The sequence below is a fragment of the Carettochelys insculpta genome, chromosome 1, assembly GCF_033958435.1.
Source record: "Carettochelys insculpta isolate YL-2023 chromosome 1, ASM3395843v1, whole genome shotgun sequence".
Taxonomy (NCBI): domain Eukaryota; kingdom Metazoa; phylum Chordata; order Testudines; family Carettochelyidae; genus Carettochelys; species Carettochelys insculpta.
The window spans coordinates 316,659,232-316,682,742 of NC_134137.1; the positions used below are offsets into that span (position 1 = coordinate 316,659,232).

Genomic DNA, 23,511 nt, shown 5'->3' on the forward strand with positions numbered 1-23,511 from the left:
TGAGCTGTCAACGATAAGCTATTGTGACAGAAATACATCTGCTCAAATTTTTGCTCTATGTTCTGACTCACAGAAGAGTTATTTTCTAGTGGTTTGGAAACCATGGCTGTGCCTCACTTTCCCAAGCTTAATTCTGCTCAGTGATCCCCATTTCTCTTGGCAGGAACACTCGTGTCTTTGGTCCAATGCTTGTGCTGCCCGATTTAATAAATAGGAACATGGCCAAAGGTGTGGGAAAGTCTCTTTTGTAACCATTACTGTAGCCAATAAGCTGCAGAAGACACTGATAACCTGGTGAGAGTGAATTATAGGATGGAAGAGACCTTAGCAGGTCATTGAGTCCCATCCCCTGCCTACACCAGGACCAAGCCTACCTAAATCATCCCAGCCAGAACTTTGTCAAGTTGGGACTTAAACACCTCTAGGCATGGGTATTTTATCATGCTCTTCTTCTTCAGCTGTGTACTGCGAATAATTGGGAACCATGAAGTTTCTACTTTGCCATACAATGTTTCAGAATCAAAAATAAGAGTAACATTTCCATATTAAGCTGGGATTCCAAGAGAGGGTAGCAGATACTCTGTGAGCTCGCTAAAAGGGTTAAAAATGTAGAGCCATCAAAAAGCACTAACCCGAATGATCTTCTACTCTAGTGTAAGTACCATAGAATAATGAGTGGACCACAGCCCAGGGGAACAATTTTTCCCAGTCTGGACTTCAGGTGGGTTGTAACCGAGCAACATAACACTTGAGGAGGGACATGAGGTTGCTGAGGGAATAACCTCGGAGAAGAAATTGGGTCTTCATAAAAGGTTATGTTCTGACCTTAAAAATGTTCACTCTCTGAGCACTGTAAGAAGGCAAGATGGGCAGTAGGAGATAGAACAGAAGGTTCTGGGGCCCTGAAAGGACTGACCACAACATCCAGAGATTACACTTGGAGATGCTTTTTTTTTTTTTTTTCCATTCTTTCCAAAATCTCTCTATTTCTTGTGCTCTGTGTAAGAGTAACGTGACTATTTTCAAAATTCATTTTCAAAGTCAGGGGCCCTGTCTACACTAGCCAAAAACTTCGAAATGGCCATGCAAATGGCCATTTCGAAGTTTACTAATGAAGCACTGAAATACATATTCAGAGCCTCATTAGCATGCGGGTGGCGGCGGCACTTCGAAATTGACGCGGCTCGTCCAGATGCGGCTCCTTTTCGAAAGGACCCCGGCTACTTTGAAGTCCCCTTATTCCTATCTGCTCATAAGTGCCTTCTAAAGTATAACCTATAATGCTTCTATGGTAATGATATGAAACTGAAAATGTATAATTTGGAATTAAAACAAAATCTTCCACAGGAAATAGTATCCTTGCCAGCCTGTAACTTTAGGCATTATAATCTTGGTTTTCAAATGATGAGGAAGGAGGAGCTATTAATTTTCTACTTGAAGCTCAGATTCATCATTATGTATTCTACAAACACCCATAAAAAGCAAACATTTTCTTGGTAAATACTACAAATATTCACACACCCAGTGTACTACTCTTCAGGTATATAAATGTACTTCAACTGTTTAACACTGAGAGATGGGGATACTCACAATCAGTAGAAGCATAAGTGACATTTCACGCCATATGAAAAACTACTTTTCATAAATGCAGTATTTAATTGGATATATACAATATTTAATATTACCTCTAAATATTAAGCTATCATTTAAGTTAACACTTATTCATTGCACAAAAATTTGGAAGAAGAGACTTAATTTAAAGCCTGAATGGCGATGTTTAATAAACCACCTCAAATTTTTCTCAGTTTGTCTTCAAGACAGACGGCTTTCTGACTTCAGGGATTTGAAAGCTGCTTTACTACAGACTGAACCTATCTAGTATGGCACTCTCTCATCCAGCAACATCTGTAATCCAGCATGATTTTAGTTAGCTGGATGACAACTTATCATGGGTATGGCCAAGTTTCCTATGGTCCCATAAGTTTGTTTACAATCACCAGTCCTGCGTCTCAGTGTTCTGTGCTGTTATCTAGCTGTAATTTATGCCTAAATGTTTTCTAAGAGCCCAGTAAGCAGTGAAAGCATTGGTAATGTGCTAGACAATATTGATCTTCCCTGATCTGGCAAATTCTCTTGGCACCAGTCAGGTCCTGAGGGTGGTAGACTAGAGAGGTTCAAACTGTACTTTCAAGGCTGTATATAAAGCAGTGAAATGCAATTTCCATTTAACTGCTGGCTTTTTACAGTATATGCATTGTGCAATGAAAGGATCAGAGACTAAAGCAGCCACTTGACAGAAAAAGATTTAGATTTCTGTTATATTAAATATACCAGTTCCTAAACAAAATGTATGCAAGTTCAAATTTGAAGTGTAAAACTAACAAAAGCAAACAAATTTTACAGAAGGATAAAAGACCGACTTTTCACTGAGCATCTATTATTACAATACCCAAACAAAACAAATCATTTTCACAAAATGTCAGATTTCTAACACTCAGGCACAACACTAGGTAGACAGACCATCAGTATTTACCAGTAATAAAGAAACTACAACCTGAGCATTGTCAAAAGAAAATTAATTCCCTGATCTAAAAAAGGTAAAAAACAAGGTAATTTTCTAAATCATCTTTTGGAGATTTTAATTAAATAAATAAGTTCTTAAGATATGTTGCTTACTTTCTGTTGTTGATGTTGTTATAATTATTTGATAGAGATGGAGAGATCTTTGGTAAAGTTGAAAAATTGGATGCACCTGGGGACCTTAAAAATATGAAAATGTTAAATTAGATAAAAATGCTGAGATATTAAAATTAATCAGGAAAAAGAAAATAGATGAACAATGTAGACAAATAAGTATGAAAAAACAAAAATTTTATGAACGGAGCACTAAATATTCAGGACAATGGTTTCCAGCTTCAAAATGCATCTTCTTGAAACTAAAATTAATTATTTCCTAAAATTTAATGTTAACCTTTCATATTGCACTGGATATCCCAGAACTTACTAAGCCAAATATGGCCTTCAGGGAAAAAACGAAAAAAAACCCAACAAGGTTAATCAGCCTATATTAATGCAACTATATAAAGTAGATGCATTTTACTTCTAAAACTTGGAAAATAAAATCTTTTAGTCTTTACTGATTTTGCAATTAATTTTAAATGGCTTTTAAGATGAGTTATGAAAGTGTCATTTGTAATGAAAATAAAAATACGCGTTTTAAAAAGATAAGTACTTGCAGCTTAATAGAAATTCAGCCATTTAAAAGCAACATTATACCACTCATTAACAGGTTTTCCTTTAACTGACTGACGGACATCCTAAAAATTTCTGGAGTTACATGTTTAGTCATAGAAGTCAAACCAGAGCATTATATTTCTTGCATATTATCTAAAATATACAACACTCTTTTCAAAGCTACAGCGTTGGAGCTGTTAAATTTTTTCAATAAAGAAGACATCTTGAGTTGTAACACTTACATGTAATTAATATACAGCATAATCTGTTGTTTTGCCTTGGTCACCATTTTGGCTCAAAAGAAAAATCATGGAAAATTTGTAGAAAAAATACACTAACTGACTTAACTGGTCTTTGCATCAAGCCTAGCCCCCAGGTGACCTAGGACTGTTTACCATTATGGCACGCAAAAGTCAAGCAGACTCTTATAGATTCTGTTCTGAAAACTCTCCACGGCCGTGTCTACACTAGCCCCAAACTTCGAAATAGCCATGTAAATGGCCATTTTGAAGTTTACTAATGAAGCGCTGAAATACATATTCAGCGCCTCATTAGCATGCGGGCGACCGCGGCACTCCAAAATTGACACGCCTCGTCCCGCCGGGGCTCCTTTTTGAAAGGACCCCACCTACTTCGAAGTGCTGCGGCCGCCCACATGCTAATGACGCGCTGAATATGTATTTACATGGCCATTTCGAAGTTTGGGGCTAGTGTAGACATGGCCCATGTGAGATTAGACTTTGTTTTCTAATATTTAACAAACTAGATCCTTGAACTTTCAAGCAAGAAAACTGTAAGATATGGCCACTGGGAAAAGAAAGTTACTTGGATCGTGAAAATCCCTTTGCCCTTCCCAGGTTATAATTTAAATCCCCTTCCCTTCCTTGGACCAGAAGAACAGCCAGACTGGGTCAAACCAGTGGCCCATCGAGTCCAGTATACTGTCTCTGACAGCGGCCAGTGACAAAGCTTCAGCAGGAACAAACAGTACAGGGCAATTTAGAGTTGTCCAGTTCCAGATGCTAGTAGCCAGAAGTTAAAGAGTCTGGGGTTATGTCTCATCCCTTATCATCTTGCCCAATAGCCATTGATGAATCTATCCTCCATGAACTTACTTAATTCTTTTCTGAACCCACTTAACACTCTGGCCTTCACAACATCACACAATGCAGTCAACCTGTGGAATTTGTTGTCATGGGAAGTACTTCCTTATGTTTGTTTTAAAACTGCTGTCCATTAATCCCCTGCTTCATGTGTGATATGAAAAGATAAATAACGCTTCCTTATTCACTTCTTCAATATCATTTGTGTTTACAGATCTCTCTCACATCCATCCCCCTGAGTCATCTGTTTTCTAAGCTTAACAGTTCCAGTCTTTTTAATCCCTCCTCATATGAAAACTGAACCTTATCCATCCAAATCTTTTTCAGTGCCCTTCTCTGTATCTTTTCCAATTCTAATAAATTTTTCTGAGACAAGGTAACCAGAACTGTCTGCACTAAGCAAAGTATGGGTGTACCATGAACTTATAAAAAGCATTATAATTTTTTCTGTAATATTATCTATTTCTTTCCTAATGGTGCCTAACATTGTTAGCTTTTTTGCCTGCTGCTGCACATTAAGCAGATATTTTTGGAGAACTACCCAGAATGAAATCAAGATCTCTTTCTTGAGTAGTAACGGCTAATTTAGACCCCATCATTTTGTATGTATGATTGCTATTGTTTTCTACATGAATTATTTTGCACTTGTCAATGCTGAATTTTGTCACCAGTGTTCCTGTGTAGCGAGATCCCTTTGTAATTATTCACATCTGCTTTGGATTTAACTTTACTGAGTAATTTTGTACCTCTGAAAATGTTGCTAGTTCACCATTTACCCCTTTCCCAAATAATTTATGACTATGTTAAACAGCACAGGTTTCGGTAGAGATCTTTGTGTGACTCCACTATTTACTCTCTCCACTGTGAAAACTGATAGTGTTACTGCAAAAGCAATAAATACATAAATAGCGTACATGCACGGGAAAATGATAAAATATTATGAACTAAGCTTCTCATTGACTATTTAAGATCAACTTATATCTAAAGTGAAACTATTTACACTCCAGATCCCTGAGGTTAAGTATGTTAAAAGGAACCCAAAGACAAAGAGAGATGAAACAATTAAATTATTTTCAATTAAACTTCCAAACAAAAATATCCTGTAAAACGTATGGCCTTTGGGCACATAAGTACTATTCTGTTTTTAATAAAAAGCAGCAATGTGTTCCAGCTGATATCCGCCAGTCAAAGTAAACCCACTCAGGCTACATCTACACTAGCCAAAAACTTCAAAATGGCCATGCAAATGGCCATTTTGAAGTTTACTAATGAAGCGCTGAAATACATATTCAGAACCTCATTAGCATGCAGACGGCCGCGGCACTTCGAAATTGACATGGCTCGCTGCCGCATGGCTAGTCCAGACAGAGCTCCTTTTTCGAAAGGTCCCCGGCTACTTTGAAGTCCCCTTATTCCTATCTGCTCATAGGAATAAGGGGACTTCGAAGTAGCTGGGGGCCTTTCGAAAAGGAGCCCTGTCTGGATGAGCCACGCCAATTTTGAAGTGCCGCGGCCGTCCGCATGCTAATGAGGCGCTGAATAGGTATTTCAGCGCTTCATTAGTAAACTTAAGTTTTTGGCTAGTGTAGACATGGCCTCAGTGTTATAATTAAAGGGATCTTCCCCCAAAGACAGACAAACAAATTTTTTTTTCTGATTCTAAGTAAGGCAGCCAGCAGAAAGTTTTTTCCTCCTTACTTAGATGGGAAATAACCATATTCTAAATACCTACATAAAAATAAGCATTTGCTATGAAATAATGTGACATCTGAAGTGTATTCACAAGTCATTCTCATGTTTATTTTTCACTTTTTCTTTTTATTAAAAGTCCTGCAGGAATGGCAAAATGTCTACCAACAAGATCTAGCAAGCATGTTGAATATTGGCGGTGTCAAAATATGGATGACAGTGGTACAAAAACTCAACTCTCTATTTTAACTATAACAACACAGAGTCTAAGACCAAAAGCATTTCCTAAATACAGCACTAATTTAAAAATACAGTACACAAGAAATTTTGACTGTATTATCTTTAAAGCATATGTTTGTAAATATCTGACTGAAGAATATGCACTCAGAGCATGCAGCAATATGTAGAAGGCTGAGAGACATAAAAGGACACTGTTCTGGTTTTAAATCAGGACATCTTTTAATGTAGTAATGTAAAATCCACATTTTCTGTAAAACAGTATTATTATATTTTAAAAGACAACTGGCAATATTTAGGGTAATTTATTATTTACTTCAATGCAGCAGCTCTTTATTAAATTTTATTTGTACTCAGCCAAATTCTGAAACTTCAGCCCTGTAACAGAATGAAATATTTACCATAGGCATATTCAAGAACGTACTGTGAAATGAAATGAATAGAATTATCTTCATTTTATACATAAAGTATGCCATTCAACAACTACAGAAAATAGTATTGTCTTTACCTATGTCAACCCCATGTTTGTGATGATGCCTGGTTAGTATCCGAGCTAGTACGTAGCTCTGAAAATGAAATATTGATGTATACTTAGTTTCTCTCACAGAAGGATATAATCAGGGACTTAATTTTGCATTCTTAAGATGCCAGTGGTGATTAAAATGTTTGACTACTGGACAGTGTTACTTTGATTTTAAATGCATTGCATTTATTTTTTTATTTGACTTTGATTTGATAACCTAATGTGTATTCAAGGTCACATGAACATTTGGCCAGTCAAGTAGCTACACAGCTATTTCTAATTAAAATTCTTAAGCTTCTCAACTCACTGAATTTTTTGCAAGTCACTGGTCTCCTGAAAAGAACATGATTCAGGATAGTCTCAGAGAGTTTGCCATTTTAGTCTGTTTCTTCACAAAACAAAAAAAGCAGTCCCATGGCACCTTAAATTCATGATTTAGAATATGACAGTGTGTGTAGATTGTGCGTCAGACATTTTACTAGTTTAACATAAATAGCTATTTAGAGAGGTTTTTTTTTAAGTGAGTTTTTGGGGTTTTGCCTGGAAATTGGTCTCCTCACTACAGAAAAGTAAAGTAAAGGGAAAGAACAGCCTGCTTATATCCCTTTTTCCCTACTTCTCAGTTTGGGGCTGCATCTGTGAGAATTTCTATTCTCCCCTTGGGGCCTAGGTCAGTGAAGGCTCCCCCGCCACCTTCTCACTTGTATGTAGCACCCAGCTAATTTTTCTGTGGCTCAGTGGCCCCTGAACCAAACAAAGTTCTCCACAATTGCTCTACAACTTTTCAGAGTTCTTTTCCTCTGTTTTCAGGTTTCTTCATGTGTATCCTTTTTAGGGTGGCGGAGTCAGTTTCAAAGTCCAGCTAAAGATAATGGACTGATTGCTTTCTATTTCTTCAACAGATTTTTTTCACCCAGGGCTTTCCCTCTTTGTTCAGTCTCCCCATCCCCATCAAGATGGATTCTAGTATCTGGTGGCATGGCCACAAGTCTTTCTAGGACCAACCACAGTTTGGGCTTGCAGGAAAAATCAAACCATTCATGGGTCATCAGTTCAAGAACCGAGCCATTAAGTCCCTAAATTATTACTACTGGCCCTAATTAGCACATTTAGAATTAAAAACAGATTCACAGTTCATATTTCTGATGTTACATACACAAAAACAGAATACACAGATTCAACAGACTAACTTTTAAAATATGTTACACAAACCATCTCCGAGTTATGCATATGTATACGCTAGTTTTCATTCTCTCTGTTAATGACCCATTCCAACACTGTTCTAATTTGTGCCCCTTGAAGCCTGGCAGTGCCAGGCATCTCATTTCAACTGGACAGTTCTGCCATTCCATTCTGATTCTTGGTTTTTGATTTGACCACAAGAATATCTGAATAGCACTCAAAATTTATTTAACACCTTTTGGGAACTGTAAAGAGAATCATGGAAAACATATATACCACTATTAGCAGGTTATTCATTTTGGCTGCCTACATGGTGCACTGCTGCCAGCAGTGTCATGCAAATGAGGGCGCTCAACAATGCAAATTGCCACTCATTTGTGTAATTGTGCAAGATCGCTGTCCCAGCAGAGACTTCTGTCACCACAAAACAAGCTGTGTAGATGGAGTTCTGTTGACAAGAGCGGTTTTGGTTGACAGAACCCCATCTACATTACTTGTTTTGTGATGACAGAAGCCTCTGCCAGGACAGTGATCTCACATGACTAAGCAAATGAGCAGCCATTGGCATTGTTGATTGCCCTCATTTTCATGACCCTGCTGGCAGCAGCATACCATATAGATGTAGCCTTTAAGTATATGAATTCAACTATGCAAGAACGTAATAATGTCCTCTTTTCTAGGTCATTATAAATAATCTTCATTAATAGCTTAATATTTAACTTCAGTTGCCGCCCCAGTTTATGCAATAACATCAGATATTTAGGCAATAACATCACCTTCAATGGCCATTTATAATTTAGCAGGTATATTTTGGTGCAGAGATGTAGTATCTCAGATTCAGAGTAGTTTGGTCAGGAACTAAGATGGAGACTACATGTGTCATTATTTCAATAATGGCCAATATTTATTTAGATGTTGTATACAAGTCTTAAGAACATTAACCTATAGCAAAACTGTTTTCTGTTCCCACAGCACTTATTCCTTGTATTTCTTCAGTGTTCCTGATTATTATTATTATTGTTATTTACTAATGGCTTGATAAACTAAATTAAGTAAGGGTCATAAGGGACACCACTTTCTTTTTCTCTGTATAAGGCTATTAGCTCAGTTTTTGAAACATTTCCCCAAAATATTTTAGGATGTGTGCAGATTATTTTCAGAAGTGGATGAAAGTGCTCCCCAAAATCATATTTCTCCAACATTCTAAACAAAAATGGGCATTCTACTATGTCAGAAGTCTCTTCTGCATCTGTAGCTGAGATGCAGTGCTCTTAGAATCTTGTACCTTAAGTAGGAGGACTTTTGTGTTATTTAAGGAGCTTCTTACTTTTAGAAAGCCAGTTTCGCACTGCCGCACTGTTTACACATTACTGTCTCTAATCTGGACGCTAGTAATTTAATTAAAATCTCACTATCTGTAATTATTGAAGAGATGAGCCTATAAGATGTTGGATCTCATGAATTCTTATTCTGTTTAAGTATCAAACTATACACATCTCACTGAAGTTATTTATTAAGCACTTTGTTACCCATGAAGGCTGAAATGCATTAACTGACAATGGAATTAACCTGTGTTTAAAACATTTTATGGAATTCAGTGGTAGATCCATCTAGTGCAAAACTCTTCTCTGCTTTTTGTGATGACATTACCATCTCTATTTCCTCCTATGTGTTGGGCCACCTAGTCATTATATGAAACCCAGGGCCTTTAAAAAACCTGCAATGTACTATATCTCAATTCTTCCATGTTTACATATTTGCTAGTGTGGATTTTCCTAAAATATTCTATTATTTTGTTAACCCTTCCCCCCTATTTTTTGGAGGGAGTACTCCACTTCTGTCTTTAGCCTAGGATATAAGTGTGCTGGGTTTTGTGCTGGAAATCAGTCTGGGTAGTAATTTTCCAGATTTGTTTCCCCATTTTAAAGTACCTTTGTTCAGCAAGTAAGAGAGATGTATTTTTAACTTGTTATCAGCGCTTTTAATGCTTTTCTACCCTAATCTCTTGAAGTAAGTCTACATTAATAGTCAAATAATATTTCTTTTTGAAAATGTAAATTTGCTCCTCTAAATCAACAGGTTCTTATGTCTCCTCCCTCATAACTATTACATGACACAGTACATCACTTCAATACTTTTTAAAGGACTCCCTCAGCTAATTTCTAGGAATATTTCCTGTAAGGGATTATCTTCTATATAATCATCAATATAGTTTTCTATTTTCTTCACAAAGCTTGTGTGTCTTTTAAGAATATATTACTAAATCCCCAAGTTCTCTTTTATTCCAGAATTAGACTTCATAGTCATGAAGATAATTGCATTGTGAGAGATATTTCATACAATTCTAACACTGAAATTTTATGTGCATTTTTTATATACTAGGATATATAAGTTTTACATATTTTGGCAGTTTTGGAGAAAAACATGACCCTAGTATTTAAGCTTTTTTTATATGGAGCTTCTCAACTAATTAGTAATCTACCTAATATGAAATGAAGTCAATGGTTAAAGTCATCTGCAATTACCTATGAATTCCTAACTGCTGTAATAATTCCCAAAATATTAACAAATGAGCTATCTTAATTTGGGGCACAGATGTATAAATACTCTTCTCTTTCAGCCTTTAAATTTGATTTCTTCTTTTGTTTTGAGATCAGTTTCTTGAAGAACTGGCACTACAAACTTCTGCTTTTTCAAAAGCAGAAAGTACCTTTCTTACGTTATTATTGTTTTAGTCCCCTACCAATTCAGAAGCCCCAGACTGTTCCCATTTCTTTAACCGGATATTCTTAATACTTATATTCTTATTATTAATTCCCGTGTCATCATTTTGTTGAAAATTCCTTAATTAACTTTGTGACTTCTTTTTCTATTTAAAGGGGGTTGGAGGTGCCCATGATTCATTACACAACTTCCAGTTCCAATTTTTTATCTTCAAACTTCTGTTACTAGAGGCTTTCCATTGTATCTACTGTGATTTTTTGCTGTACTTTTCCCCCAATACTTTGCGTTTCACCTATTATTATTACATACCAAACGTGCCTCAAATGAACTATGTCCAGTCAGCTCATCCTCCCTGTTTTCCTTCATGAACACTCATCTGCTAGCTTGCTGCTGTTCTACTCAGGATATTTGTACCTGTACCATCTTTCTTCTATCTCTGTAAGACTCACCATGATTCACCATTTCAAAAACATACAGTAGGCAGCAACAACACTTGCAGCATACATATTTCCTTTCAGTTTGTTTCCCGATTGCCAGTCCCACAATACTCATGTCTTCTTTTTCATGGTCATCCATGAAAACTGGTTTCTTCTTTTCAGTCTTCTAGATTTCCCTTTTGTAGAACCAAGCTTACTTCCCAACTGTACAAATTCTTTTGTCTGCTTCAGCTTCACTCTGGAAATTTCAAATTTCAACCTATATCTCGTCTTCCAAATTCCCTATTTGTGTGGCTTTTTTTTTTAAAAAAAAATGTTTACCTTTAAACCATGGTCTTCAACCACAGTTGACCATTTTCATTTCATATTGCCAATTCCTCAGCCAAGAGGTCCAGATCATTAGCATATATTAACTCCCAATGGTTTGATTCACGTACTAATTAAATCCATTATTAGGATTCAAAGAAATGGACTCCACACACTGCTTTGTCTCAATATGACTATCACCTCAAAACTCTCAGAACTTACTTGTCTTGTAAGCCCATGAAACTGTCTGACCCCTTATACAGCTCTTCCGTCATCTTCACACGTCCCCTGACCCACCATCCCTCTCACTACTCCAAACACCAGCTATTGAAGGACCAAGCCATATATTTTCTCAAGATCAACTAATGACACATCGCAGTTACCTCCTCCATTCTGTGAAAAAAAAGTCTCAGTGCAAACATTGCATCTATTGTACTCCTTCCCTTGCAAGAGCCATGTTGCTTCTTTCCTATTTTTAATTCCACTTTGCCTCCAAAACTGTCTTAAAGACTTTGAGAGGCTTATGCCCAAAAAAAGTGTTGGATCTTTTGTATCACCTTCACTTAACGATATTCCCAATAATTTAATATCTAAATCATACTACAGATTTCTACCTCCAGGGAAGTATATTCCTTAGCATGAATAATTTATGTGGTCTTTTACATACAAAAGGCATCCCTATGTCCCTTTCCAGATACAATTTAAATCAAGGGTATGTAATTAGTCCTCATTTTTTGGTCTCCTGGAATAAGTTCAGGAATTTTTATGCTTCTCCTAGAGTATAAAAAGTGTGAATTTGGCTCCCTTTACACCTTCAGGATGCCTAAGAAAAACCAATGCAAACCAAAGCACTTTGCTATGGAACTGTTTTAGGGCTTCTGTAAATCTGACCCTTTTTTTTCTGTATACCAACAAAATAGTCTCGGTAGAAGATGACTAGGTTATCCTCCACTTTTATTTCTTTCAACTTCCTGGCTGTATTCAGAATCAAAACCTGGTCTCTAAAGTTTTGTAGCTGTGTTATGATAGAAGGTGGTCCAGTCAAATTTCTGTTGTTCACTGCTTGTCTGATCTGGTGGGCCTTTTTAATCTGATCTGATTTGACCAACAGAGTAGAAGTTTTTCTAGCCTACATTTCAGACTATTTTATGGGGTATTGCCTTTGGCCCACCTCTTGAAATCCTTGGATCCTGGTACTTTTTCATATGACTTGTATTTTACAAATCTTACAGTTGGTTTATATTTTGACTTGAGACTCCAAGGCTAAAATAGCTCCACCTGGTTCTGTATGGCCCTTTTCAATGCTAATTTAATTTTAGAGTCTATGTCTGTAATGGCTACTACTAGTTCATTTATTGTACTATTCATGGTGTCTAGTGTGTCATTCAATTTTTCTTCAAGTTTGGTGAAATGGGTTCCAGCAGCAATTTTAAATCAGCGGTAGTCTGTGCTACTATTTTACTACCCACCCACATGATTGCGTCTTTTAACTCTGACTCAGTTTTGTGTTCTCTTTTTTGTTTTCCCTCCTGCTTCGCAGAGGTTTTCTTCCAGTGGTGCCAACCATTGTCCTCATTTCTGGGACAGACATGAACTGTGAGACAAACTATGTAATTATGGGTGATCTTCTCAGGTTAGAGGGGGATGGACCTCCCAGTTCCTCCAATCCTCAGGTTTTTCCTGCGAGAAAAAGGAAGTGTATCTCCTGCTATGGCAGTACCAATGTGCTCAGGACACACAGACCATCTTCAGCCCTGCTGCTCCTTGCAGTCCCCTGGGGAGGAAAGGGGAAGAAGAAGGGTGATAGTGAGGGCTTCAGCCTGCTTGGATCTTTTCAACTCTTTTATTCTATTCTCACTTGTCCCCTGTAGTCCTGGACTCACCCACGGGAGGGATTAGAATAACTCACCAAGCCTACTTTCTCACTCTGCCATGACAGTCACACAGCTCACTACAGCTCAGTAGTCTACTTCTTTATATTGTCAATCTCCTCTCTGTATAGCGAGCTTGTAAAAGTAAAGCATCAAGGAAGATGAAACGTGAGGAGGGAAAAGAAGATTAGCAGGGAACATGCCTACCCTAAAGTTCAGTAAATTTTAGCAAGCTGATACAATTGACAACCACTTTCCCCCATAAAATTAGTGCATTAAAAATCTACTATATAGGTGTATAAGTACAAAACCCAACTTTGAATATATCCGATAAACAGCCACAAAATCAACTAAATAGACTTACTTAAAGCCATTTTCAGAACTCAACTTTAGCATGAAACCTACAAAAAATAAGAAAACGGACAAGCTACTAGATCTTGCCCAATACTGCCTCATTGTAAGTTTGTATGTAGATTGTAAGATTTTGGGGGCAGAGATTGCCATTTTGTTGTACAGTACTTAGAAAAATGGGGCCCTGGTACAATACTGGGCTTCTTTTATACTGCAGGAATACAAATAATAAACAAAAATAAAATATTTTATTGAGCAATTCACTCCACAGCCATACCTTTTTTCCCCAGACTTCAACATATTCTGAACTAGATTTTTATCTCAAATTAATACAAAACAAAGCAGTTATTTAGGAAATAATGCATATAGTGAGTAAGTATAAGCACAATTAAACTTTTTTTTAAATTTGATCAAACAGCAGAAAATGTGTAAACCATTTAGAATGGCTGTGTTTTAGCATGATAATTATTACTACAACATAGATTCATACCCCAAAGCCTTGTGAGGCTTTGAAAAATTCTGAGCTACTCCTTTGGAAACTTCCCACTAACTTAATTTCAAGGAAGCACTATGATCGAGATCTATACGATCATGACTGGTGTGGGGAAAGTAGATAAGGAAGTCCTATTTACTCCTTCTCATATAAGAAGAACTCGGGGTCACCAAATAAAATTAAGAGGCAGCAGATTTAAAACATTAAAAAGAAGTATTTCTTCACACAATGTGCAGTCAACCAGTAGAACTCTTTGACAGAGGATGTTTTGAAGGCCTAAACTATAAAAGGATATAAAAAAAACTAGATAAATTCATGAAGAATAGATCTATCAATAGCTATTAACAAGGATGGACGGGGATTATGTCCCTAGCCTCTTTGCCAGAAGCTAGGAATGAGGGACACAGAATGGATAACTTGATGGTTACCTATTCTGCTTGTTCCCTCTGGAGCACTTCACACTCATCACTGTTAGGATACTGGGCTAGACTGACCTTTCATCTGACCCAGTATGTTCTTATAATTTGTCAAAGTTTTTTGCATGTGATATTTATAACAGGGAAAATAGGCTTGAATGCTGACCAGAGCTGTTCTTCTAAATTACAATTTTGAGAAAAGTTCAAAGTTTTAGAAAAGGGTGATACCACTCACTATGTTTGATAATCAATCAATCAACCAAGAAGAACAAGAAAAAGTAAACATGCCCTTAATATCCTGGCTAAATATATAAAATCCTAAAAGTGGCTCAAGCTAGGCTCAGGACAGAAACAGTAATACCAAAGTAATCAAGAGAGATGAAAATGAATTTAAGGGTACAGCTGAATAAAATTTATAAAGCTTTACAATATTATATTCATTCCAGTCATAAGCACCCTCCTGGCTCATCTCATCACTGGATGCGATTAAAACTTTTGACAGTCTAAATTGCTTTATTCTTAAAAGACAGTGGAAATAATGGCATTTGGAGTTAACTTTCTACACTGGCTGTAGGAAATCTGAGCACTAGTTTCTGTGGCTGCTTGACAGAACAAAAAGGGGAAAAAAAAACAAATGATAAGTTTTAGGAACGAATGGGCAAAAGCATCTTTGCTTTCTCTAATTTTCTTTACTATTGGCTTTGAACTGCTGGGTCCAAAGTCAGATTAAATGGTAAAAAAAAATTCAAGGGTACCCAAGTTAGAAAAAAATAAGCATGATGCTACTCTGACAGAAAGATTCAGAAATTGGCATATCCAAGAACATGAAATATTTTTAAAAGATACATTACTTCACAAAAGGATAATGAATTTAAAAGCTTCTTTTATTACAAATAAAATATTTTGCTTCAAAATTAGATTGGAAACTAACTCAGAACAGAAAATGCAAGCTGAATAAAGACTAACTTTTCTGATCAAAAAATATGTGACTCTGAGCCCTGAAATATACTTTTTAAAAAAAGTGTTCATATACTCTCAGGGCAAGAAAATTTTTATAGTATTATCCACAAAAGGAATAAAAACTTCAGACTATTTGTACATATGTCTAAATCCTCAATAAAACTCAAGTCACATTAATCATCTAAGCACATAATGTACGTCAAATTCTTAAGTTAAAAATATACAGTAAAGCTCTATCATCTGTCCCTCCAGAGGAACTAGGAGTGCTGGATAATCAAATGTGCCGGATGGTGGAGTGGGGCTACTGCTGCCACCAGCCAGTCACCCAGCTTGGCGGCAGATGGCTTCTGCTGGTCAGCCAGCCCCATGGCAGCCAGCTCTGGCCAAGTAACCATCCCCAAATTAAAAAACACAGTAAAACAAACAAAAAAGTGCCACCATGACTTTACACCCAAGTAAAAGAAGCAGTGAGAGATAAAAAGGCATTGTTTAAAAAGAAGTTAAATCCTACAGAGGAAAATAGAAAGGAGCATAAACCTGTCCAATAAAGTGTAAAAATATAACATGGAAGGCCAAAAAGGGGTGTGAAGAACAGCGAGCCAAAGACTCAAAAACTAACTGAAAAATATTTTTAAATACATCAGAAGGAGGAAGCCTGTTAACCAATCAGTGGGGCCACTGGATGACTGAGATGCTAAAGGAGCATTTAACCATGATAAGAGCATTGCAAAGAAATGAAATATGTTATTTGCTTCATTCTTCACAGCTGAGGTTGTAAGGGAGAGTCCCAAACCTGAGCCATTCACTTTAAGTGAGAAATCTGAGGCATTGTACCAGACTGAGGTATCACTAGAGGAGGTCTCAGAACAAACTGATAAACTTAACAGTAATAAGTCACTGGGACCAAATGATATTCACCCAAGAGTTCTTTCAGAACTCAACTGTGAAAGTGCTGAACTATAAACAGTGGGTTTTAACCTATCCTTTATATCAGCTTCTGTACCGAATGAGTAAAAGGTAAGTAATACGATGCCACTATTTAAACAGGGCTCTAGTGGTGACCCTGGCAATTACATACCAGTATATCTAATGCCAGTACCTGGCAAATTAGTTGAAACTATACTATTGTCAGACACATAGATGAATATAATTTGTTGGGAAAAAGTCAACATGGTTTTTGTAAAGAGAAATCACGTCTTACTAATGTACTAGAATTTTTTGAGGGAATCAACGAGCATGTTGACAAGGGGGATCCAGTTGATCGAGCGTACTTAGATTTCTATAAAGCCTTTGACAAGGTCCCTCCCCAGAGGTTCTTAAGTAAAGTAAGTTGTCATGGGATAAGAGGGAAGGTCCTTTCATGGATTGATAACTGGTTAAAAGACAGGAAACAAAGGGCAGGAATAAATTATCAGTTTTCAGAATGGACAGGGGTAACTAGTGTGCCCCCACCCAGGCTGTACTGGAAGCAATCCTATTCAATATATTTATAAATGATCTGAAGAAAGGGGAAACCAGTGAGGTGGCAAAATTTGCATTTGATACTAAACTGCTCAGAATAGTTCAGAACAAAGCAGACTGTGAGGAAATTCTAAAAAAAAGAATCTCACAAAACAAGGTGACTGGGCAACAAAATGACAAATGAATTTTAATACTGATAATTGCAAAGTAATGCACATTGGAAAAAATAATCCTAACTATATATACAAAGAGACAGGGAGTAATTTCGTGATAGCCACTCAAGAGAGATCTTGGAGTAATTGTGGATAGTTCTCTGAAAAAATCCACTCAGACTACGTCTACATATGCCCCTCCCTTTTGGAAGGGGCATGTAAGTGAAGAGGGGCAAAAATGCTAATGAGGCACTGATATGAATATTCAGTGCCTCGTTTGCATAATGGCAGCTACCCGGAGCATCACAAGTGCTACTTTTGAATTGAAAACTGGCCATGTAGATAGGGTTCCTTTGAAAGGAAACCCAATTTCAAAAGCATCCTTCTTCCCTCAACTCCAAGTGCACCCTCCTCCCACTAGATGGCTGAAGTCCCCATCTCTGAAGCCTGATGCCCTCCCTGCATCCCACTTCTGGTGACTGAAGCCAGGAGTTTGGAGGTCACTCCATTGGACCTTGGACTTCTGGTAAGATGTTGTGGGAGCACCACAAAGTAAAAAAAAGGCTGAAAATCCCTGAATTAGATTATAGCAAGATGGGATGTGACTGTAGCATGCAGTAGCCTGCATTTCTATTATCAGTTTTAGTGGCTTACAAAAATATTCTAGGAAACTCAGCATTACTTACTTTCAAGTGACTCTATTTATTATTAATCTGAATAAGACTGAGCCACACACTGTCCATTAACAAGTGTAACAGGGTCAGGCCTGCAGAGCCCAGGTGGAACGCAGCCAAGGACCCAGCCTGGGCTAGGAGAAGAACAGGAAGAGTTAATTAAGCTCTCAGGTGGAGGCAACAGGGAGTGGCGCTAGGCAATCAGTTAACAAGGACAGGCTGTGTTGACAGCCTGCAGGCTTAAAAGCAGCCAAGGCAAACAGCTGGGGGGGAGAAAGAGAGGTGGTAGAGGAGTTTGAGAGACATCTTGAGGGAAATAAGGAGAAGCCAGAAGCAGATCAGGAGGTGGGGAGATTGCCCATAAGAGAGATGGGGAGAAAGGAGTAGTGGGGCTCCCCTCCCGCAGCTAGGCTGACATCTCTGGCAGCGAGAGAGGAGGGGAAGGAAACTGGCCACCAACCAGAACAGCAGGGGTAGCTGCAGCCCAGACCCTACAGTCCAGGGGCAGAGGCAAGGGACCTGATCCATGACAAAGGGGCACCTTGCCACACAAGGCAACTTTCAAAACCAGTCATGATTCATATTCTCCGGGAGACTGATTCAATAAGACATTTAACAAAAATGGCCACCCCGTCTCATTGCTTCTAATACAAATGAAGCCAACAGTTTCTCAAGAAATATAGTGGTACCCTAAGATGACAGGGCTGTAAGGAGTAAGTGCATGCAAGTGGCCATCCTTGCTATAACTTGTTACCAATTCTGAAAGCAATGAGTATACAAGTGATTAGATGATTTTTTTGCCACTATGGCTATGTCTACACTAGCCCCAAATTTCGAAATGGCCATGCAAATGGCCATTTTGAAGTTTACTAATGAAGTGCTAAAATACATATTCAGTGCCCCATTAGCATGCGGGCGGCCGCGGCACTTTGAAATTGATGCGCCTCGCCGCTGCGCGGCTCGTCCAGACGGGGCTCCTTTTTGAAAGGACCCCACCTACTTCAAAGTCCCCTTATTCCTATCAGCAGATGGAATGGCCATTTCAAAGTTTGGGGCTAGTGTAGACATGGCTGAGGAGATCTTACTTTTTTGAAGAGTTTTAATTTGTCCATGGTTTTTAAGGTTCAAACTTTGGATCTTTCTAAACAATGTACTATATGTACTTCTCTATCTGAGATACTGAAGTTAAAATACAGACTTTTCTCCAGTAAATATATGTATGGGTGACTTCAGTAGGGGACTAATGTGCTATAGAAGGCTTGTCTCAAAGAAGAGATGGTAGAGGAAAAGACAAAAAGAAGGTCTCTGGGGATGTGCCATCAGTCATGACAAATGAAATATAATAGAAAATAAAATATGCTTTTGATGAAAGTGGAATCAAAGGCTCAATGCAACATAAAATAGGCTTTATTTCTTCCATCCTAAGAAATCTGTTTCACAAATGTTTAATGCAAGACCGCTAGAAAACAGAACCCATTACAGGTAGGTCTGCCCTTAGGATGGTAATTTCTGATTGGTTGTATTGTATTCTTGCCAATCTCTTTTAGTTCCACAGAACCTTGCCATGTTTATTCTTATTTGCTGGATTCCAAACAGACTGCCTGTTTGTGGAATTCTAGTTTTAATATTCTATAATGGAAAAGTCTCATACATTTTTTCGTGAGATTGGATTTATATATAAATATAAATTTAGAACACCTGAATAAACACAAGGAACTCAAAATTCACATTTACTGGAAGACACTTAAGAAGCAAGTGTCAAGGTAAAGAAAAAACGATTCTCTATTTGCAGTTACACTGTAGGACACTTCCTATTCACCAAAGCAACAGGCAAGAGATCGAAAGGAGGCTAATAAAAGTGACAGAATAAAACTGGCTGGAGACAGGCATAGCAAAGGAAGACAGTATAAATAATTAAGTTGTTTTCCAATCACTTCACAAATCCATGGCTATGTCAATTTGCAACACTTCTGCTTTCCAGATGTGAAGCCTGTAGAACAAACATCACTAATGCCATTGTACCTTTCTAAATTTGTAATGTGGAAACAAAAGTCTACCACCTACTAAGATTGTCTGCATACCTATGTTATTTTGCAAATGAAAATAAGGTGTGAATGCATTAGAAGCTGATAAATTATATTAATGTATTAATACAATTTATGACCTACTTCTTTGGTTTGGATGAAAAGCTTTTCTTTACCTTCAAAGTCTTCAAGGAAAAATCAAAATATACCATATTCCCATTTCCTTACTGATTTACTAAAAGCAGAGTGCCATGACATTATTTACCAAATTAGAGTGCTGTTGGAGATGATACCTAGAATTTCGTGAATCTTGATGAGAGTATCATAGGCAGAACCATCTCTACAGTCCTTTAGTTTTCATTTCCTTATCTGTCCCCACATTTGGAGCCAGATAACTTGCCATTCAGTTACAGATATGTTATGGTAGCACATAACAGACTGATGATCTGATGATGTATCAGACAAAGCTGAGCTGGTATTCTAGAACACGAAATTAAGCAGAGCTGGAAAATAATTAGTATTTCTATTCCACAAGAAAGTGACATTTCAAATTTCCAGGTCAGAATGAAAAGTCAAAGTGTTTCATTGGCAACAAGATCAAATTGCTTTGTTTTGATTTACATAAATTAAAATTATAACGTCAAAACAAAGTAATTCAATAACTTTAGTGAAAACTTTGACAAAAATTAGTACGTTCCTTAGAAATATTTCAATGTTGTCAAATCATTATTTTCTGATCAAAAAACCTACTCAACTGAAAATTTTTCAGCAAGCTCTAAAATGAAAGCTACTGTAAGAAAAATTCTGTGCAATAACAAAGTCACCTTAAATGCACAATTAAACAGAATAGTTAACTCCCCTAGTTCAGACAGATAAACACAGAATCTAGAATGAAAATACATACTGTATTGCAGTCTTCTACGACATACTGTCTGGGCTGGAACATGTGTTGCAATATGCTTTTTTATCTCAGATTTAGTATATCAGTTGTCTAGAAAGGCTATTTTAAGATAAAATTTTGCCAACATGCCTCTAGATGCATGCAGATAAGCAAAACATAGTAGTCAAACCAAGATCATATGTCAGCCTTGCAAAATGGACATGTCAATTTCCCAATCAAAATGCAACATCTACTTGCTCGCCTTCACAATGCTGTGGTTGATAGTGGGATAAAAACCTTATTATACTCTTCCAGAAAAAAAATTGTAGAAAGTACTTTATAAGACTGTTTTCCAAACAGTAGAAAATTCTTTGTAGACAAGTAGAGGATTTCCATCTTAGACAAAAAGAAAACCACTGCTACAATCCCCATTTAGACAGATTCTCTTACTAGAAATAATGTGCTTTAAAAATGGAAGACGTGTCTAAAATAATACAAGTTTTATGCCACTCTTACATGCAACATTTTTCCATAATATAAACAGCATAATTAAATAAAAATCAGAGTTTGAAGCAGACAAAATTGTGCTATAGTTGAAAACACCAATTATAAATCAGCTTCTGTTGAGCATTTTACAATTGCACAGTAATGCATTTGCAGACATTTAGCACACTACTGGCTTTTTACAAAAAGTAATGCACCACCTTCAAAAAATTACTTTTTCTTAAAACCAAAAAGCAATAGGAAGCAGCAACTTGTTTTATCACTTACTTTGGAGTAGAAGGACCTCTTGGCCATGTTCCATCTTCATTTTTTTGTTCTATCACCAGTACCTAACAGAAAAAGTAAAACTGAGAAAAATTATAATGTAAGAACGCATTTCCTTTAGTCAAGATCCTTCAAAGCTACTGCACGTTTCACTGAACTTGCTAATTTGGTGGCTGAAGGATAGAGATGAAAAATGATTAGGATACTTGTCTGGAACTCAGGAATTACTGGTTCCATTTCCTGTTCTTCCACAGACTTCCTATTCAACTTTGGGCAAGGCACTTAGGTCTCTGGGGCTATGTTTACACAGTCAAGTTATCTCGAAATAACAGCAGTTATTTTGAAATAACTTTGGCATTGTCTAAATGATGCACATGCTATTTCAAATAAATTTGAAATAATGGGTGCGTTATTTTGATTGTGATAAACCTGATTCCCTGAGGAATAATGCCTATTTCGAAACAGGCTCCTATGGTATTATTTCAAAATACCTCCATGGACCAGGATTGCTATTTTGAAATAGCTAAGTGCTAATTTGTAATGCACTTTGTGTTTGATTGTGTTATTTTGCAATTTATCTTGTAAACGTAGCCTAAGTGTCTCATCACTTCTGAAGCTATACACTGGCTCACTAATCTGGAATTTTATTAGAACATTGGTAATCACCTCTCTTGTCAAAAGAGGAAGTGCCCCATCTTTAAAATAGGAATACATTCATCCCTCACTATACAAGCACAACTGGTTCCTAACCTTTTTGCTCATAGGCGAAAACGCATAAGAGAGACACTAAATTCCTACTAAAATACTTGTAAAAGTCTCTGATTGGTTCCAAGTGCTTGGAGTGGCAGCAGGTGGCGCTGCTTTTGAAAGGTAAGCGAGCCTGGGTTTGTGGGGGGTTAAAGGCTGGGGGCAGTTTGGGGCCATGAGTGGGAGGGAGGGTTAAAACATGGTGGCTGATTGGGTCACTGGGTGAGCGAGTGGGGGTGGGGGATTCAGGCTGCTGCAGGTTGAGTCTGTGAGGCTGGCAGCAGGGTTAAGGCTGCAGCAGTTAGGGTGCCTTGGGCCAGCAGGGTCAGGGGGTTGAGTTTCGGTGGTTTGGGGCGCACCAGGGGGTTTCAATTTGAGCAATTCAGGGTGCACTGGGGTGGCAGGGGGTTAAGTTTTGGCAGTTCGGGGTGCGCAGAGCTGGCAGGGGGTTAAATTTTAGCAGTCCAGGGTGCATGGGGGTCGGCAGGGGGGTTACATTTTGGCAGATCTGGGTGCATGGGGCCATTGGGAGGGTTAAATTTCAGCAGATCCGGGTGCATGGGGGCATTTACATTTTGGCAGTTCGGGGTGTGCGGGGGTGGCGGGGGGTTTAAATTGCAGCAGTTCGGGGTGCTCCGGGGTGACGGGTGTGGGTTAAATTTCAGCAGTTCTGGTGTGCAGGGGATGGCGGGGGGGTTTAGGTTTCAGCGGTTTGGTGTCGGTGCGGCTGGCGGGGTGGGGCAGTCAGGCTGCAGCGAGTTGGAGAGTAAGTCTCGTATTAGTAGGGGAGTTCACTTGTTGAGTGAACTAGGGGAGGTATGTGTGTCCCTTGTTTAAGTGAGTACTTGTAAATAAAGTACTCATTTAACAAGGGATGAGTGTAATAGCATTTCAAAAACTCACAGGGATACTGTGAAAACAAAATACATTGGAGAAAGTGAGGATAGTACAATAATGAAGATTCCATATAAATAAGGATGAGATTATGTTATGTAGGTCACAAAAGTTTCACATTCTGTGATTTCCAGAGACAGCTGTGACATTTTCCACTTCAGACCTGTGGCAGTCGGGCTGGAGCTGTCAGATGACAGGTGCTCGCCTGCAGTTCCAAGCTGCTGTGGACAGTGGAGAGACCTGAGGACTGTCTGCTGCATTGGGTGCTGGGATCACACATCCTGCAGCAGGACTCAGGCTCTTATTCTTCACTCAGACCTATTTTGCCACAGTTAGACTATATCTACACTGGCCCCAGAACTTGGAAAGGGGCATGATAATGAAC

The 23,511-nt window shown here is 37.9% G+C and overlaps 1 protein-coding gene across 6 annotated transcripts in view; it reads right to left on the minus strand.

Annotated features, from left to right (window-relative positions):
* USP15 (ubiquitin specific peptidase 15) overlaps nt 1–23,511 on the minus strand; it is a 137,860-nt gene that overhangs the window by 46,357 nt on the left and 67,992 nt on the right. For 4 of the 6 annotated variants that reach the window (XR_012648126.1, XM_075013799.1, XM_075013809.1 and 1 more), the window contains 2 exons: nt 21,489–21,550; nt 2,677–2,760 (listed from right to left, as the gene is read on the minus strand). Coding sequence is in view for 4 of the 6 variants with exons in the window: in XM_075013799.1 (XP_074869900.1) it covers nt 2,677–2,760; nt 21,489–21,550 (146 nt within the window). In the remaining 2 variants the exon portion in view is untranslated. Of the gene's footprint in view, nt 1–2,676; nt 2,761–8,523; nt 13,210–21,488; nt 21,551–23,511 lie in introns of those variants that run through there. The other 2 variants (XM_075013833.1, XR_012648139.1) reach the window with 2 other exon arrangements.